This window comes from Harmonia axyridis, chromosome 5 (genome assembly GCF_914767665.1).
Source record: "Harmonia axyridis chromosome 5, icHarAxyr1.1, whole genome shotgun sequence".
NCBI classification, from domain to species: domain Eukaryota; kingdom Metazoa; phylum Arthropoda; class Insecta; order Coleoptera; family Coccinellidae; genus Harmonia; species Harmonia axyridis.
The window spans coordinates 40,501,195-40,522,511 of record NC_059505.1 but is presented as its reverse complement, the minus strand read 5'-3'; the positions used below and the strand labels follow the sequence as shown (position 1 = coordinate 40,522,511).

General features: G+C 36.0%; 1 protein-coding gene across 2 annotated transcripts in view; it reads right to left on the bottom strand.

Annotated features, from left to right (window-relative positions):
• The window catches only part of LOC123680369 (integrin alpha-PS2-like), a 115,888-nt gene extending 94,571 nt beyond the window's left edge, over positions 1 to 21,317 (bottom strand). For both annotated transcript variants that reach the window (XM_045618238.1, XM_045618239.1), the window contains exon 1: positions 20,868 to 21,317. In XM_045618238.1, the coding sequence (XP_045474194.1) occupies positions 20,868 to 21,040 (173 nt within the window). In that variant the 5' untranslated portion in view covers positions 21,041 to 21,317. The remainder of the gene's footprint in view (positions 1 to 20,867) is intronic.

Below are 21,317 nucleotides of genomic sequence, written 5' to 3'. Positions count from 1 at the left end.
TGAAAAATGTTTTCTTCTTAAATATCTCTCATCATTCACAAACGACCACTGCACTGATTTTGTTGAATCAATTTAACTATTTCTAAACTTTGTTGAAGCATGTTTCTTATCATTATTAAATGGCAGAACCTACTGAACACAAATCACATAAAAAAGGTAAAAAAGTAGTACAGTGTTATCATTAAATAAGTTTCAATTTTATGTTTTCTATGGGAAAAACCTCTATATCTGTGAAATAAAGACAATTTGCTCAAGAATCAAATCAACTTATTGGAGCTATTGGACTCTAATGATCCCGACGATGTTAAATTTCAGAAAATTAAACATCACCAAAAATCAAGTTGAAAACAAGGTGTTATGTCGTGAATGTACCCTGTAGCTCCTGGAGAAAATTTGTTGTTTGTTGGCGCCACCTGCGGCCGCGGAATGAACCCGGTCGGTAAACAAACATCGCCATTAATTAATAATTTTCTCAAGTGTCGAACTGTGCTTATCTATTCGAAAATTTATCAAACTTAAGTTCATTGCTTACTTCAAATTCATCTATCATCTTTATACATTTTCAATTCCTGTTCTTCTGTTAAAAACTAATTGAGCAATTTCGAGTGAATTGTGTGATACTCGAATTAAGTGATAACCACGAAGCCGGTGCAGAAGAGGTTAATCATCCCTTTCACCTATCCACCTAACCACCTTCTGCTACCAGATTAGGGGGTGAATTCACAGACACCATCTCTTTTAACTCACGAGGTAAGTGCACACAAAATTCATTCAACAAATTGCTTAATCTCTTAATAATTATTGTCGTCTGAAATTGGTTGTAATAATTTGCAATCATTTACAAGGACTCATTCGAAGATCCCAATTTCCTAAATTGTGAATCTGTGGAGGACTGCAGATCAAAACTGAATTAATCACAAAAGAAAATGAATTTTAAACTTTTATGTACAACTCCAATTCGACCTAAAACACCAAGAATGCCAAAAAATTAAAATACGATAAATTCAGCTCAATGGAACTGCAGTTATACGAATGTGGAGAGAATATACCATGCGATCTTTTTTTTTTCGATTTTATGCATTGCAATGTCGCCAACATCGTATAGAAATTCCAGTTGCGGCATCTTAAAAACCGTTATAAAATTCGCTGAAGACAGTTTAAGGTGAAATTGAGAGCGTCAAGTACATTTTTCAACATGCCGCGAGTGAACCCGCAAAAAAAAAGTCAAGAAGTATACGAAATGTGCTAAGTAGTAAAATGCGATATAAACGACACCGTTTATGTCAGCGCAGACGGGTATGGTTCGAATATCTCGAGGAACCATAAACTGCGTCATTTTTGAGCAACAAAGGACCAGGCACCTGAATGTAACGGGTGTTTTTTTTCGAGGTATATAACTTCAAGTTGGCATTACTGTTCAAGATGGCGACCGATTTGACAGCTGGCAAGTGATTTATTCTCAGTTTGGTTTGGCAATTCATCATGAATAGACTCACGCCTGAACAACGCTTGCAAATAGTGCAATTTTATTTCGAAAATAATGGTTCTGTACGGAATACGTATCGCGCACTACGTCCATTTTATTTTGTTTAGCAATGAAGCGCACTTCTGGTTGAATGGCTACGTCAACAAACAAAACTGCCGCATTTGGAGTGAAGCTAATCCTCAAGTGTATGTCGAAACACCGTTACATCCAGAAAAACTGACTGTTTGGTACGCTTTATGGGCTGGTGGAATCATTGGTCCGTACTTCTTCAAAAACGATGATGGCCATAACGTCACAGTCAATGGTGATCGGTATAGAGCCATGATTACTAACTTTTTCATTCCTGAATTGAACAACCATGATGTCCAGGAGCTGTGGTTCCAACAAGACGGCGCAACATGTCACACAGCTCGTGTCACAATCGATTTATTGAAAGACACGTTCGGTGACCGCCTAATTTCAAGTTATGGACCTGTGAATTGGCCTCCAAGATCTTGTGATTTAACACCGCTAGACTACTTTCTGTGGGGCTATGTAAAGTCATTGGTCTATGCGTATAAGCCACAAACCCTTGACCTTTTGGAAGACAACATCCGCAGTGTTATTGCCGATATACGGCCACAAATGTTGAAAAAAATCATCGAAAATTGGACGTTCAGATTGGACTACATCCGAGCCAGCCGTGGCGGTCATATGCCAGAAATCATATTTAAAATGTAATGCCACAAGATTATCTTGCGGATAAATAAAATTCATGTCAATCGAATAATCCATCGTTGTTTTATTGCAATTTAAAGTTCTATAGCTCTAAAAAAAACACCCTTTATAAAAATGGTTACTGGTTAATTTCAAATGTTAGTATTGTTTTTTATATTTTCTTAGACATTTATGTCCTTATTAAAAAAAGTTCTGGTCAACACTGGTTCCCAAGTTATAGGGTTGTAATATTATCATAACCCTTGGAGGCTATTTTTCATTGATTGCATAACTTTTTTCAAGAGGTATTTTTTTGTAATTATCGCTAAGTCTACTTTGAACACCTTATAACCTGGGAACCAGCATTGATCATAGTCTTCTAATTTTTTCTCAGTTTTTCTCATTAGGGACATAAATGTCTACAAAAAACAATACCAACATTTGAAATTAACTTTTTTTTTCAATTTCGTTCGATTCCATCTCAACACATGATTTTCCCTCACCTGATGATGCTATTGTTTGATCGAAGCAAGTAAAGAGTTCCATTATCGTTGTTTTTTCCTGGCCAACTCATCGAGCAGTCAGGTAAAGTCAACATTTGCTCGATAATCGGTATACCCTAGAAGGATTTTAGCCTTCTATTCTGCGAACAGATGTACAAACAAGTGAAGCATTATGGTCGATATAAATTGCTTAAGTCGGCCAAGAGCGAAAGTTTTATGCAATCGAGAACGCTTCGAGACGTTAGGCGCTGTCTCTGTTTACCTTCGGTTTTGTGAAGTCGATATGTTCATCAACAAATTCCAGAGTATCCTTTCCAGCTATATCCACTTTGAAGGCAATAGTAGATATTTGATCTTACCTGCATAATTATTGAGTAGATCATAATAAAGCTTTTGTGAGCTTATTCGAATTTGTATGCATGTATGAAAAGTCCCCGGTCTGATGCACAGATGGCGGTGCTAGTATTGAATCTATATGAGTTTTAGTTAGTACCAACCTTCGAACGATACGTGTCAAAATTTGATAGCAGTCCGATCATTAGTTTGTGAGATATTGCGCTGTGAGTGTAGCTACTTTTGTTACATTCAGCTGGCAAGGTTATGGCAGTAGTATTCTGGAATGCGCAAGGTATAATATTCATTGAGTATCTCCAAAAGGGCCAGACCGTCAACAGCGATTATTATATAGCGTTATTGGACCGTTTGAAGGATGAAATCGTTAAAAAACAGCTCCATTTGAAGAGAAAAATGGTGCTGTTTCATCAGGACAATGCGCCGTGTCACAAATCATTGAAAACAATGGCAAATTCGCATGAATTGGGCTTCGAATTGCTTCTGCATCCACCGTTTTAGCCAGATCTGGCCTCCAGCGACTTTTTCCTGTTCTCAGACCTCAAAAGAATGTTCGCTGGAAAGACATTCAGCGCCAATGAAGAAGTAATCGCCGAAACTGAGGCCTATTTTGAAGCGAAAGACCAGTCGTACGACAAAAATGGTATCGAAAAGTTGGAAGATCGCTATAATCGCTGTATCGCTCTCGAAGCCAACTATGTTGAATAATAAAATCGAATTTTGCCAAAAAAAAATGTGTTTTACTATGGTACACCGGGGACTTCTCAATTGGCTTGTAATTCGGAAATTACTTGATACATACTTACAACACAATGTCATTCATAACATAAAGTTTTTTCGAGAAAACCTTTTTCTTTTTCGATTCTGTGATTACGTAGTATTATAAGACTGTTTGCGGTTTGGACCAAAAATGTACAGTCTGTTTATCAGAAGATCATGAACTTGGACGACTCACTTCATCAAAACTCAAGATTTTCATATAGGTTCAAATTTTAAAAGTTGGAAGACCCTGTACATCGGCAACAAGTCATGGAAGGAATATCTTCGAAATTTCAATGTTCTAACACATTGCGTTCAAAACAGGCCGAAAATTCTTCATGAGTGTACCTAATTCAATCATTTCAGACCATTCCCTGAGCAAAATTATAAAATTAGTGACATTTGGGGATAAGGATATCCGGATAACTATAAATTTTTTTCTTTATGAACACGTCAACAGTATCTTTCAACGATCTACACAGCCATCCTTCAAACTTTCTAGGTTTCACCCAAATCAACAACTCATAAATACCCGATCTGAAAATATCTGCTACCGAAATCTGAATGTGAAATTTATATTCTCGACTCGTACGGTGTTGAAAAGATGCCTGGGGTGCATTAAAATGCATGTATTCACTACACGACATTGGATATATGGCTGCAGCAGGTATTTGAAAATTTAAGAATCCGAAATTGATCGTTTAAACTCTCATATTACCCTATTGAATATTAATCGACGATTATAATGGGAGAAATGTGAAAATATGCACCTTGAGGATTTAGGAACGGTCAAAATTTTCACTAGAAACCAAAACAGATTTCTGTATTTGAAGCAGATACAATTTTTCAATAACACTAAATCGCTATCGAAATAATACGCAGAAATCAATAAAATTCCATAGGTATCGATAATAATAATCGAATGGTTTTTTTTCACTGTAGGTGTAAATATGCTTCAGTATTTTGAAAATTTCTATTCAATTTAATTTCTCTTCATTTCTAATGTTTTGAAGAAAACTTTTTCCGATCAAACAACAGGTGGAGATTTCACATGAATGACCTTTCTCAACATGGAAAGCACCTGTAGGAATGAACGCTCATAAGAATCCATATTTCTCCCATTTCCATACGATCTAACTGCATCAACTGATTGGAAATTGACCTCGAAAAGAACCAGTTATGAATATACTTTTAATATTTTCTTTTATGCTGAAAATCCCAATATAACCAAAAGCACAAACCGAAAATAATCTTGGCAACACTATGAATGGGCGTCTCAAATAATGTTGGCAGTCCTTTTAAGGATGTCCATGTCACAATTCAAGTAGGTTGGAGTTGAAACCTCGTGTCCTTGTTATTTATAAGAAGACCGGACATTCTTTCATAAACGCCTCTCATTTTAATGTTACATTTCTTCTAGGAACTGTATTTTCTGTTTTTCATTTCACGTTCATTTTTTTCTTCATTTCCGTTCCTCCATAATTTCAAGGTTATCTTTTCGTTGTCTTACGACTACGCTGATACTTAACTATTTTATTTTATCACTATTATAAGGCCAATTGAAAAGTCCCCGGTCTGATGCACAGATGGCTGTGCTAGCATTGAATCCATATGATTTTTAGTTAGTACCAATCTTCAAAAGATACGTGTCAAAATTTGACAGCAGTCCGACCATTAGTTTGTGAGATATTGCGTTGTGAGTGTAGCTACTTTTGTTATTTGAACAAAGATGGAATAACAATTTCGTGTGCTGATAAAATATTGCCTTTTGAAGGGAAAAAATACAGTTGGAGCAAAATCTTATGGCATCAGTATTCTGGGATGCGCAACAGCGATTTTTATATAGCGTTATTGAATCGTTGAAATTGTTGAAAAACGGCCGCATTTGAAGAAAAAAAGGTGATTTTTCATCAAGACACTGCGCCGTGTCACAAATCAACGAAAACAATGGCAAAATTGCATGAATTGGGCTTCGAATTGCTTCTGCATCCGCCGTATTCGCCAGATATGGTCCCCAGACCTCAAAAGAATTGTCGCTGGAAAAAAATTTGGCGTATGAAATTCCTATATGGGAACTTTTGTCAAAAAAAAATTTTAGTCCAATTTTTGGACCTAAAAATTTTCAGGAAGGCTGATTGGAGATCGTTCAGTATATTACTATAAATTCAACAAGTTTTAAATGTGAAACGACAAATTTGCCACAATTCATTCCATAAATAAAAGCTAAATTACTTATCAGGTACAAACACAGACTATCCCAATCGCTTAAAAACTACCGTAGCCGTATCCATAAATCCCGATGGCCTTCACGAGACCACCTCCGTGTCATCGGGTACAAATCTTCAAACAAATCTTATACAATTGACGAAAATCATCGAGATCTCCACATCTGGACCGCCTGTCCCGAAAAACAACTATCTGAGATCAGATTGTAGACCGTGATTTCTCCAAATTTCACCGGCCACCTTATGCTGAGCACGTGTGCAGCATCCCAAAAGGCCCTTTATTGCATCTCCAGTTTGGCCAGACGTGGGACAATGCCTCAGGGACGTCAGAGGGGGGTCACCATGTGTTCCCAGAGGGATGCAGAAAGATTTTTCGAAGTCGTAAAGTCGGGTTATGCCCAAGTTTTATATTTTCGAGAGATACAAATCGGAATGTGGTTCTCGTTACTGCTCAAGTGGGTACTTTAATTTTTACTGTTGTAGGTCCTTTTGATTCCGTGAAATGTCATCCAGATGTTGTAATGAATTATTTCAGGCAATTCGAGTTATTACGCCAAATAAAAATTAAAATTTGATTCATATATTTTTTTAAGATTGGTAGCAGGAATTATGTGATATACCGGGTGTCCCAAGTTATCGTAAACAAGGAACATCTAGCCTATTTGACAAGATATTAAAATAATAGAAAAATTGCTTTGAATAACATCAAAGTACCTTTCAATTGATATAAAGGGTGTTTTTTTTCGAGGTATATAACTTGAAGTTGGCATTACTGTTCAAGATAGCGACCGATTTGAAAGCTGTCAAATGATTTATTCTCAGTTTGGTTTGGCAATTCATCATGAATAGACTCACGCCTGAACAACGCTTGCAAATAGTGCAATTTTATTTCGTAAATAATTGTTCTGTGCGGAATACGAATCGCGCACTACGTCCATTTCATTTTGTTTAGCGATGATGGGCACTTCTGGTTGAATGGCTACGTCAACAAACAAAACTGCCGCATTTGGAGTGAAGCTAATCCTCAAGTGTATGTCGAAACACCGTTACATCCAGGAAAACTGACTGTTTGGTGCGCTTTATGGGCTGGTGAAATCATTGGTCCGTACTTCTTCAAAAACGATGATGGCCAGAACGTTACAGTCAATGGTGATCGATATAGAGCCATGATTACTAACTTTTTCATTCCTGAATTGAACAACCATGATGTCCAGGAGCTGTGGTTGCAACAAGACGGCGCAACATGTCACACAGCTCGTGCCACAATCGATTCATTGAAAGACACGTTTGGTGACCGCCTAATTTCACGTTTCGGACCTGTAAATTGTCCTCCGCTAGACTACTTTCTGTGGGGCTATGTAAAGTCATTGATCTATGCGGATAAGCCACAAACCCTTGACCATTTGCAAGACAACATTCGCCGTGTTATTGCCGATATACGGCCACAAATGTTTGAAAAGTCATCGAAAATTGGACTACATCCGAGCCAGCCGTGGCGGTCATATGTCAGAAATCATATTTAAAATGTAATGCCACAAGATTATCTTGCGGATAGATAAAATTCATGTCAATCGAATACTCCATCGTTGTTTTATTGCAATTTAAAGTTCTATAGCTCTAAAAAAAACACCCTTTACTAACTTACTAATCGTTGGAAAAACACCTTTCTCTCACGACAATGCGATGTTCCCATTCCCTGAGAGTTTTACATCAACTGTTGTTATCGCATTTATTGAATTTGCATGCCCGAACAACGAATTATCATTATTATAATACCGGTGAAAACATCAAACTCATCTCCGACACCAATGAACAGATCACATCCAACAAGCCTTCACTAATCCCAGATTTAATCTGCGTGTGTCGACACTGTCCAAACCGTTTTTCGAATCGTGCTAATCTCAGCCCGCTTCGCCTCTATCTAACAGCATCTCGGAGAGGATTATCCTCCCAGCATCTCGCGTAAAATCTCAGATCAGATTACCCAAACCGAAACAAACAACAAATTACCATTAAACTCCGTGAAATTACACCACATGGTAGAATGAGGCCACACGCCTTCTACGCTGAATAAACTTCAACCCACTTATACAGGTCTCTACATATGCATTCCTTGGTGTTGAGGAGGAATTCGATAAAATTTGACATCAAGGATTTATATCTCGAATGAAAAAATGTACAATGGTATCTGACAAATTCGATTTCATGATGAATATATGCGAAATAAAGATATATCGTGGCTGGTGTTCCTCAAGGATGTATTCTAGGAATATCAGTTTTATCAGTTGATTGGGTAACATAGATCACTAAAATGCTTGATGTTCAGCGATAAATCCATTATTTCAGAAATTATAGTTTGTAAATTGAAATTTTCTAAAAAGGCTGCCAACTCACTTTGAAGCAAGATATGGACTTGAAACCTCAATGCTTCAGATCACTTATCGATCTATGAAAAACGTTTTTGTTTGATGGGTCTGTGACCAATATTCCAGGAGATATAACGATTTTTGAGTAGAAATTCAATTTTTGTGGTTTTTTCAGGATTTCGAGTTCAAAAAACAATAATCTTTTCAAAACTGCTGTGAACTTGATCTTTTTCATTAGTACGCCCAAAAAATCAGAATAAAAAAAGAGTAGAATTGGCAACGGTTCAAAAAGACCATTTCCAAGATAAATTGATTGGTAGAAGAGCACAAATTGAATGGGACAACGCTCCCCAGACTTGACACCTTTAGATTATTTCCTCTGGTGACATTCGAAGTCGGTTGTGAATAAAACACAACCCCTAAATTTAGAAGAATTGAAAGTAAGAATTCGAACAGCATGCAGAGAAATTCAAGTTGGAATTTTTTTGAAACGTATAAGGTCCGAATCAGTAAATATTTTTGAATTAAATTAAAGTATTGAAGTAAACCGATTGGACGAAGTGAGCAACCTACAATTTCATCAAGGAAATATTGCAATTTCTCACACTAAGCTGACGGCATGCCATTTAAGTCACATTTAATTCTTCCCAGGACTGTAATGATCAATTAATCACTTTCTTGACCGACACCAATTGTTTCTTATAAACACCTACACTGAACGCGTTTGATATGCCTTCTATAGAATGTGACTAACAGCTTTCTGGATAACTTATTTGGTAGGGTTCAATTTGTTATGCTGCTATAAAAATTGCAGATGATTCAAGTGTGATACGATATTCAAATTGTATATTTTTCGATGATGTTATTTAGTTAATTGGGTAAAATACTTCGAAGAAATGCTGATTCATTGTTCATTTAGATACTCAGATATTCTTTTACTTCATCTTGGTTGAGGTTTGAAACTATTGCTTTCAGAACATCTAGAAAAAGCGGGGTCGAAACAATCCATAAAAATTAAAAAATAATAATTATGGCAAATATTTCATCAATTTTTCAAATTCGATGTAGAAAATATCATTAATTTTGTAGAGCACTTTGAATACCATGTGCCGAGAATGCTACCGTGTTAAAGCCACATTCACACGTGTAGTATACAGGAATATTCCAATAAATCCTAAAACCTTTTTTTCAGTAATTAGGTAAATGATATTCATAACAAATTATAGAAATTAATAACTGTTTCTGAGATATAAAGGGGGGTTGGTAAAGATTTTTTTTCCAAATCTTATAGTTCTCGTGATTCCTTCAGTGAGCATCGAATTTGGAACACTGTACTTTATATATGAGGCCAATTGAGAAGTCCCCGTGCTAAGTTTAAACATGGTGAAATGAGCACCGAAGACGGCGAACGCAGTGGACGCCCAAAAGAGGCTGTCACCGACGAAAAAATCAAAAAAGTTCACAAAATAATTTTGAATGACCGTAAAGTGAAGTTGATTGAGATAGCAGAAATTGAAGATAAGATCTGAATGTGAACATCATATCATTCGCGAATATTTGTACATGAAAGAGCTGTGTGCAAAATGGGTGCCGCGCGAGCTCAAAATCGATCAAAAGCAACAACGTGTTAATGATTTTGAGTAGTATTTGAAGCTGTTTAAGTGCAATAAACATGAATTTTTGCTACGATATATGACAATGAATGAAACATGGCTCCATCATTTCAATCCGGAGTCCAATCGACAGTCAGCTGAGTGGACTGCACACAATGAACCGAATCCAAAGCGAGGAAAAACACAACAGTCAGCTGGCAAGGTTATGGCATCTGTATTCTGGGATGCGAAGGGTTAATATTCATTGATTACCTCCAAAAGGGCCAGACCATCAACAACGATTATTATATAGCGTTATTGGATCGTTCAAAGGATGAAATCCCCAGTTGAAGACAAAAAAGGTGCTGTTTCATCAAGGCAATGCGCAATGTCACAAATCAATAAAAACAATGGCAAAATTACTTGATTTGAGCTCCGAATTGCTTTCGCATCCACCGTTTTCGCCAGATCTAGCCCCTAGCGACTTTTTCCTGTTCTCAGACCTCAAAAGAATGCTCACTGAAAAGAAATTTAGCGCCAATGAAAAAGTAATCGCCGAAACTGAGGCCTATTTTGAAGCGAAAGACAAATCGTAGTACAAAAATGGTATCGAAAAGTTGGAAGATCGCTATAATCGCTGTATCTCCCTGGAAGGCAACTATGTTGAATAATAAAATCGAATTTTGCCAAACAAATGTGTTTTACTATGGTAGACCGGGGGCTTTCCAATTGGCCTGTTGACTTCTGTTTCAAGGCGTTTCTTTATTAACTCTGTAAATTTTTCTTCAATTCATCCTTCCATCTGTTCGTTATTAAAAATGACAGACCGTAGTAGCTATTTCGCCATACAATTCGTTCTAGCAGACATTATTATTTGTTCCTAGCGCCATCTAGGCCTCAGTAGGCGATAAAATCAGTCGTTAAGCCTGTAATTAAACGACAAGGTGTGGGTGACGTGTCTGAAGAATGATATTCAGTACGCTTTTCAGTAATAATAATGAGTGACATCCGTAAGTTACTCTCCGACTGAAGGAAACAGAGTGGCAACATGCCAACTGACGACGGGCACACCCCGTAGTATATTTAGACAGATGAATATCGCTTACTGGTCCAGACTATCATCTCTGATACGTGGAGTCTGAGATAAACGAGAAACTCGCATCAATGTATCATTCTGTTACAATTTCTGTCATTTTGGAATTTTGGGCTGTGAATGGTCACAAACGATAATGTTCAAATTCAACTCTGTCCGTCCGACCACCAGTATATTAGGCCAATTGAAAAGTCCCCAGTCTGATGCATAAATGGCGGGGCTAGTACTAAATCCATATTATTTTTAGTTATCATAGTACCAACCTTCAAACGATACGTGTCAAAATTTGACAGCAGTCCGACCACTAGTTTGTGAGATATTGCGTTGTGAGTGTAGCTACTTTTGTTATTTGAGAAAAGATGGGAGAAAAAGAATTTCGTGTGCTGATAAATTATTGCTTTCTGAAGAAAAAAAATACAGTCGAAGCAAAATCTTGGCTTGATGAAGAGTTTCCGGGGTCTGACCAGGAAAATCAACCATCATTGATTGGTTTGCTAAGTTTTAACGTGGTGAAATGAGCACAGAAGACGGCTAACGCAGTGGACTTCCAGAAGAGGCTGTTACCGACGAAAAAATCAAAAAAGTTCACAAAATAATTTTGAATGTCCGTAAAGTGAAGTTGATCGAGATAGCTGACATTGTGAAGATATCATCTGAACGTGTACATCTTATCATTCACGAATATTTGTACATGAGAAAGCTGTGTGCAAAATGGGTGCCTCGCGAGCTCACAATGGATCAAAAGCAACAACGTGTTAATGATTCTGAGCAGTGTTTGAAGCTGTTTGTGTGAAATAAACCTGAATTTTTGCGTCGATATGTGACAATGGATGAAACATGGATCCATCATTTCACTCCGGAGTCCAATCGACAGTCAGCTGAGTGGACTGCTCACGATGAACCAACTCCAAAGCGTGGAAAGATGCAACAGTCAGCTGGCAAGGTTATGGCATCAGTATTCTGGGATTCGCGAGGTATAATATTCACTGATTACCTCCAAAAGGGCCAGACCATCAACAGCGATTTTTATACAGCGGTATTGGATCGTTTTATGAATTAAATCGTTAAAAAAACGGCCTCATTTGATGAAAAAAAGGTACTGCTTCATCGAGAGAATGCGCCATGTCACAAATCAATGAAGACAATGGCAAAATTTCATGAATTGCCCTTCGCCGTATTCGCCAGATCTGGCACCCAGCGACTTTTTCCTGTTCTCAGACCTCCACCAATGAAGAAGTAATCGCCGAAACTGAGGCCTATTCTGAAGCGAAAGACAAATATTACTACAAAAATGGTATCGAAAAGTTGAAAGATCGCTATAAACGCTGTATCGCCCTCGAAGGCAACTATGTTGAATAATGAAATCTAATTTTGCCATAGTACTTTTTTACCGGGGACCTTTTCAATTGTCCTGTTACCCTAGAACGGAAGGATTTATGAACTTAGATTTTCAGGATAGGTTCGAATCTAAAATACATTCAATGAGGCATCAGTGACGTCATTTGGAGGTATACAAAAATCATTTTGATGTCAAAAATGAACTCACTCCTCACTTTTATATTATTTTCAATGTTTTTTCTTGGGGGAAAATGAATCGGTTGAGGAATTTTCCCAAATCTTCAGCAAAATACTAAACGCAAAGTAACTAAAATGCAAATGATCCATACTGACATCATTCTAGGTTCTCATCATTTGCTAATAATTCGAATTTTCGAAGCTGTTTTTGTGTTTGTAACTTATAAATGGGAATTCAATAAATAGATCAACATTTTTTAAACTCTCAAATAGCCTATCGATGCAAACCAATTTGAGAGACATCGCGCATAATATTTCTCTACAAATTCCCAATAATTGATCTCAATAATAATGAATTCGAATCAATTAACTACAGCTTCATAAATCATTGTTATCGCCATTGCACAATTGTTTCCTATGCGTTTACAAGTTACGAAAAAACAGGAAGATCTATGATGCAGCTATCAATCTGAGGCGACGATAAAAATCCTCCAATAATAGAATGATAATCACAAATGAAAATACTTTAGTTCCTTTGATCTTTCCCTCTCATTCATTGACATGTTGTTATCTGGTTTGGATGAATAATAATAATCGATCTTTCAGACTAGGATTCTGGCTTCTTGGAAAAGTCAATGAATTGGTTTGTTCTAAGGAATTAGGAGTTTGTTCTTGAGACTATAACTGGAGAATTTTCAATATAAAAGATTTTCCATCAAGAGGTTATACATTTTGATATAAAATAAATAAGTATATTTTGAAAAATATCGATGGATGTTTATCTCATTCTGAAGGGGAAGGTATGCCATTAAGGATGGAAAACGATATCAGTCAAATTGCCACCACATATAGGATTGTAGCTCCATATTCTTGTCTTAACATTTTCCATTACTAATTTGCACATTTGAGGCTGTATGTCTTCGATAACTTCACGAATTCCACATTTAAGGTCTCGAATCGATTATGGAGCATTGACATAGACCTTAGCTTTCACGTGGCCCGGAAGAAAAAAGTGTAAAGCAGTTAAATCACAAGATATCGATGGCCAGTTGTGATTACCTTTTTCTAGGAAACTTTACTGGCAAAACTGCGATTGTTTGGTTGTTTGTGTGGTCCGTAGCTTTGTCTTGTTGGAAATAAACGTCGTTCACATCAATATCTTCCAATTCCGGCCATAAAAATCATTAATGATAACTTGGTAGCGCAATCCATTCACCGTAACAGCTGCATCAGCCTCATTTTTGAATAAGTAAGGTCCAATCACACCACCAGCCCAAAAATTGCACCAAAGAGTGACACGTGACGAATGAAGAAGCTTTTGAACAACCATTCTTGGAGTTTGTGAGTCCCAAATGCTACAATTCTGCTTATTAACGTAACCACCAAGGTGAAAATGGGCCTCATCTCTAAAGATGTTTAGAAAATCTGGATCATTTTGATGCGTTTCAAGGACCCAATCATCGAATATAGTACGTTGCTGGTGATCGACCAGCTTGAGTACTTGTTATAACTAAACTTCAAAAGCCTTTAGATCTAAGTCTTCATGTAAAATACGGTCTAAGGTCTTTTGTGGAATGCCTTATTCCCAAGATCGACGAGAAATCAAGAAACCTGAATTTTTGTCAACAATGCAAGATACAGCAGCTGTTACGTCGTGAATGTACCCTGTAGCTCCTGGAGAAAATTTGTTGTTTGTTGGCGCCACCTGTGGCCGCGGAATGAACCCGGTCGGTAAACAAACATCGCAATTAATTAATAATTTTCTCAAGTGTCGAACTGTGCTTATCTATTCGAAAAGTTATCAAACTTAAGTTCATTGCTTACTTCAAATTCATCTATCATCTTTATATATTTCAATTCCTGTTCTTCTGTTAAAAACTGATCGAGCAATTTCGAGTGAACTGTGTGATACTCGAATTAAGTGATAACCACGAAGCCGGTGCAGAAGAGGTTAATCATCCCTTTCACCTATCCACCTAACCACCTTCTGCCACCAGATTAGGGGGTGAATTCACAGACACCATCTCTTTTAACTCACTTGGTAAGTGCACACAAAATTCATTCAACAAATTGCTTAATCTCGTAATAATTATTGTCGTCTGAAATTGGTTGTTATCATTGTTGCAACCATTTAGCAGCAATATTCTCAGTTTTTCTTGAGCGAGAAACACTCTTTCGATTCTTCACATCACTTAAGTTGTCCTACAGCTCAAATTTTTCCACCAGATTCACTATTACCAGCCGGGAAGGTGCTTCACAACAACCCAAAAGTACTTTAGTCTTGCGTACTGTCACTGCAAAATTTTCACCATTTTTGTGGTGAATTTTAACAATTTCATTGCGTTGTTGAAGCATGTATCATTCCATTTTTAGTAATGACGTAGTTTTAACTTGTCAAATGTCAAAATATGACAGCTTCAAAAGAGACAGCTCCCCAGAAAGCGGGATTTTCAAAATGAAACCTCCAATAATTTGAATGGTTTTTCAAATGGGAAAACCATTTAATTTTTTGGTGGGTTGATTGCTGTCAAGTGACAAGTGTCAATTAAGATGCTGTATTTCGAAAGAAAACCTAGAAACCGTTGTACGTAATAACAAAAATTATCGTTAATAAGCAGCCTCAATTCCAAGAGTCTGATCCAATATAAAAAGACGCCATCTGGAATTTGCACAGTTTCTTTTTCGATCCCATTCAATTGTATCAATTAGGAATTCGGATAATTTTTCTTCATCGTCTGCAATTACAATTATTATTATCGACCGTCCTCTCCGAAATGATAAATTGATAATGACCGAAATATTTTTAGCCCGAGTTCGACATCTCAATCGAATTGTCAACGGGTTTTTACCATTTAAATTGGTCCTCAGTATTGTTTGCTCGTTCGCAATTGTTCTCGGTGACCTAATTAATATACGACTCCCATAAATTGATGGGAGCAGTGATATTAAAGCGTGGCGCAACACCGTTGAATCGATTCAGGATCGTTGACGCCGTTTTGTCATCGCAAGGACAAGATATTTCGTTCAATTAGAATTTTTTTAGATGTCGATTCTGGAGAAATTTAATTAATACGTCTTTAGAAACATTCTATACGAGTAAATGGTTTTCCAATACGAGGTTTCATTTTGAATAACCCGCTAGCTGGGCAAGTATCACTTTTAAAGCTGTCATCTTTTGACATTCGACAAGTAAAAACTACGCCACTTCCAAAAAATAGGACACTACATGTTTCAACAAGGAAATGAAATTTTTAAAATTCAATACAAAATCGGTAAAAAGTTTGCTGATACAGCTTGCAAAATTGAAGCACTTTTACATTGTTTCAATGTATACGATAGTCTCCGAAACTACTGAATGAGGTTGAATGAGATGAGCTTCAGGTAAAGTTCAAACTTTGTTCCATTCAAATCTTATCACAGTTGAAATTTTTCATTTTCATAGAAAAATTAACTTCCATTTGGACGAAGTTGCCGGCAACCTAATCAATTTTATTTGGAATTGTTTTTATAGACTTGCAAAAGGCGTTTGATACTGTGAATGTAGATATACTTTTGAAGAAGTTGTACAGGATGGGATTTCAAGGAACAGCTTATAGACTTCTTGAAACATACCTGAAAAATCGAATTCTTTACACCAGTATGAATAAACAAAGAAGGAAAAGGCGCACATCAGTTAACATGGGTGTCCCTCAGGGTTCAGTATTGGGTTCACTGCTGTATTTGCTCTATGTACATCTGATGGGTTCGAGATCAAGATATTTCTCTTTTGCGAATGATACTGTCCTGGTGTACTCAGAAAGATTTTTGGAGGAACTGGAATCGACTTTCAATGCTGATCTGCTTTATTATTCTGACTGGCTGCGTTATAACAGACTGAGCATAAATGTGGACAAGACTGTATATATGTGTATAAGGCAGAAGAACAAGCCATTCCATGAAATACAAGTCAAGTTTGATGATATTTCACTTGATCGTGTGAAACAGCACAAATATCTAGGGTTGTATATTGATGAAAGATTGAAAAAAATACATAGAACACATGATACGTATGTTAACTCCTGTGGTGGGTTCACTGAGAAGATGCTCATTTATGTTCAGTACACAACACAAAAAAATGATCTACCACAGCTTGATCTCCTCCGGACTAAGGTACCTCATTAATTGTTGGGGAAATGCATCAAATACATTATTAACAAGGTTACAACTGTTCCAAAACTATGAAAATATTATTGAACTATGGCATGTTAACACCTACATCAATATTATATAAGGACACTAAACTTTTGGACATTCATAACCTAAAGAAATTGGAACAAGTTAAACTGATACATGGCATGACGAACAATTATATAAAGTCAAATTATAGATTTACACTAGTACAGGATGTGCATAGTCATAACACCCGAGATAGAGGTACCATCAGAAGTGAACTCAGGTTTACAAGGAAAGCCCAGGACTCCCCAATTTACCGAGCAATAGAAGCATTTAACCGAATACCACCAGAAATAAAAAAAAAATTTATATTGAGCTTAAGTTGTACCTGAAAGATTTATTTAATTTAGTTTTACTTTGTTGTTGTTTTGAATATTATATAGTATTATTTTTTTGTGTATTGTTAAATAGGCCTTGTCACCAGTACTTGTACTGTATTAGAGGTCAAGAATAAAGAAGTAAATAAAAAAAAAGTAAAAGCTGAATTGACAAAACCTTCCTTTTTTATAAGGTTTTTCGCGAAAACAACAATCTCATCATCATACTATTGATCAGTAAATAATATTAATCTATAACCCAAGAAACATAAAATCACCAAACTGCACAACAGTGATTTACCCAATTTTTCTAAACAAATTCCAAATATTATTGCAAATTACGAACGGAACCGATAACTTTTGCACTCTACCATACAACATCGCCAAGATCACGTCATCAAATTCGAGAATTTGCTTTATCTCATCTCTTCTATCACCTAAAAACTCCAAGCCCTGATTTCAATGTTTCTAGTCACGGAAAGGTCGAAGAAATTATGATAATGCAGTCGGCAGCAGATTAAAAATATTATCGCCGTATACTTTTCCCGAAAGCGGCGATAAAGGGCAATAAAAACCTTTTCAACCATGAATTTTAACGATACAGCTTATCGCCAACAGTGCCCCTGTACGCTGTCATTTATTTTGAAGCTCAATAGGGCTGTTTGTTTGATTTTGGGCTAATTCAACCTGGAGAAATTGAATATTTGTATTGTTTGCTTCGATTGGTATTTATCGGTTGCAAAGTGATGGATTTTTGGGTGATAACAATTTGCTAGAGATAAAGGCGTTGGAGATTGAGCTGATTTCTTTTGCTATCAGAAGAAACATGTGTTTAAAAGGATTTGTTCAAGTCAGGAATGATTCACACAACTCAGCCTTTGTGAGTGATAAGAAAATTGACTTCAGTGGATTCGAAAAATTAATGATGAAACTCTTCTACATTGTGGAGTATTTTCGATGAAAAATTGGGGCAAATTTGATACAATTCGATAACTACTGCCGAAACTGTTCAGTCCTTTTAGTGCTGCTTGAGATTTCAACAAAATTCCACTGAAAAAAGTTGGAATAATTCTGATGCTCTTTGCTTTTGCTTAAAATGATCACCTCAATATGTTGCATATTTTTGTTTGATGATTCAGAATGAAGGTTTTGTTTGCGATAACAAATAATATTGAAACTTTATTCCGTCGATTTGAACCAAACAATCAATGAATACGTTCCAATTTCATAGGTATGTCTCTAGATTCTATTTCTGATTTATATTCTTACTCAGAGTAATAAAATAGATAGAGGGAGCGTATGTCATTTTCAGTGAGCAAATTTTGTCCCCAACATGAACTATCAAATTTGACATGAAGCGCGCGGAATGAAAACATATCAGTGATACGATATTTCGCGAGTTTCTCCACGAAGAAAGCACTCCTTATGTCCCATAGTGAATCAACGTTTCATATTAACTCGAAATATATTGAAATCAATACCTAAATATATCAGAAATTCAAAAAACAAAATTCAAGCGCGCCAAACGACTTGTAACAACCGATGACACTAGGAGAGCAAAAGTTGCCAAACCTTGGATTTCAGCAGGTAGATACAGAAAATAATAAATATTCTGCTTATTATAAATTCGACAATTAGGAAAAATATCGGATTCCAAATATTCAAATTTGCATATTTCATCGGGAATCACTCAAAAAATATATTTCATTCAATATAATATACATTCATAACTATATAGTAAAATTGTGGATTTAAAAATATATCACAAACCCACAACGTAATCTAACCATGTTGGGGACATGTAAAAATTGCGTATACTCTCTCTATCTATGTTTATTACTCTATGTATTTTTATGTATAATGCATCTATCTTGATCTAGACAGTTTCTAAATAAATTTGGTTTTAATTTTCGTCTATTTTCGAAAAGAAATTTCTTTCATTTATTGTGATATTTCGAATACATATATTTTTTGTCATCTTACCAACAACTGAATAAAATTTCCAATCATGATCAAAAGATCATAATGGAATTGAGAAAATCCATAATAACCTATTTTTATAAGTTGATTTTTCTGTATTACTATAATTTTTCAAAAGTGTTAGAAATCACGTCTACAATTTTACGAACACAGATATCTGTTAAAAAATTTAATGAATTGTGAGAATTGTTGTTATATCATTTATTTCCGCTATATTATCTTGGAACAATTCTGTTCCTATTGAGTTTCTGCCGCTCTTGCATATTTATTTCACGTATTTTATTCGGATTTACTGCACTATTGAGATTCAACTCCAAGCAATAGTTATGTCTTTCACTACACCATATTTTGCATAAATATCGTTGTTGTAAACTGTATAACAAACAGAACAGTGTGTCGTCAGGATGAAGTCATTTCTGTCGATTATTTCAACAGCTGAAACGCGAATAATAGCCTAGAGGTGTTATTTTTGCGATTCTCTGAATAGTTTAAGGCGTCAGATTGAGATTGGCTGAAGATTTTGAGTCCGCTCTCTGTCGTATGGGAAACCTTGAATATCATAACTTCTAAATTTACGAGAATATGAGATTAGAATTTGACCTCGACATTTAAACTGAACGAATGTGGACAGATCTATGTCTACGATATCGAAACAGAAAATTTTGAAGTGTAGGCAGGATTAGGCAAGTAGAAAATCCAAAAGTCAAAAAAGAAAAATTTGGCTGTTTAGTTGTTCAGTTTTTTCGAAAACCATATGGAATAAATTAGAGAAATTTTTGGGCAAGAATCGGTTGCTATGCCGCATTGAAGCTCCTAACTTGAGAACCTCACCCATAAATTTTGATGGCAAAAATAAAGTCACCAACTTTTGAATATAAACTGCAAAACTGAAAAAATTCTAGGAATGTATTGAATGAAATTTCGAGAGCTAGCAGATGTTATTTATTATTATGTCATTATTGTTCTGAATTATACGATCCTCCTGAATTTCAGAGTGAGTAGGTACTGTGATAATTTTACATACAGGGTCTTCCTAAATTGGAGATGAAAACGAAAATGAGGAATTCCTTGGATAACTTGAAAGAAAAAAGTTTTATAAACAATGTGTTTACAGGACTTCTTTTTCTTAAAATTGTCATTTTAATTTGTACCTACAATTTAGGAACGCCCTGTATACAAACCCAATTTCAACCTAATCGGATCTATTTCTAAAAAAATATTGTGTAATTTTTTGCGATATTCGATTGAAGTTTTCAACGAGATCAACAAAAAAATTCTGAATCAAGATTGGGACTGTTATTATACATCTACACGAAGAAATACTCTGAGATATAGTGTATTTTTTTAGATATTCTTCTAGCATTTTCTCTTTTAACTCAATCCAAAAGAAAATTCGCACGAAGCTTGAAATTGTTATTTTCCATCTGACTGATCAAATTGGAAGTTTTTTGAAATTATCAGGAAAACAAAATTTCCAACAATCCTAGTTCGGAACCCTTAATCGGATTTTGCCGAAAAACTAACTCAAAGGCAGCATTCGAGATCTGAATCTCCTTTGAAAATTTCAAACTCCTGAAATATTCCGTCCAAGAGTTATCGTGTTCACCCACAAAATTTGAAAATTACAAACATCGTAACGAAATGATATTAAGATCTGTTCGAGGAACAAGCGCTAAAGAGCTATTACATTTTGCACAGTTGATTCGGTACAATACTATCAATAGTTTTGGAGTTATTGAATTTTCGATGTAATTAAAAAAAAAAAAAATTACCATCCTGTGTTCCTCTCCTTGTGCAAACCCACAGTGAATCCAAACATCGACTTGTGCCTATCTGGTGATCCATACACCGCATAGTGAAAACTCTCGATATTAAAACAAGTCACTCCCAAAACACAACAAGTCAACAGGACAACACCAAACACAAGTAAATTGCACTGACACATTTTTTTTCGTTTACGAAAATATCACAACAGAAAAACACGCACGTCTAAAACCAAATCCTACTTTCAGCGCGTCGACGTGAAGTGCGAATTTTTTTACGGACACCGTGTTCGTACGGCTATTTGGAATTCATTATAGACTTTATTGCCGATTTTATCGTCGTAGGAACTTTATGCGTTTAGCAACTTCGTTCGGTGTTCATTTGTGAGGCGCGCACATTTTGAATTTGTGGATCTTGCGTTCTTTACAAGGTTCGAGTGCTTATGCGACTGAAAATTT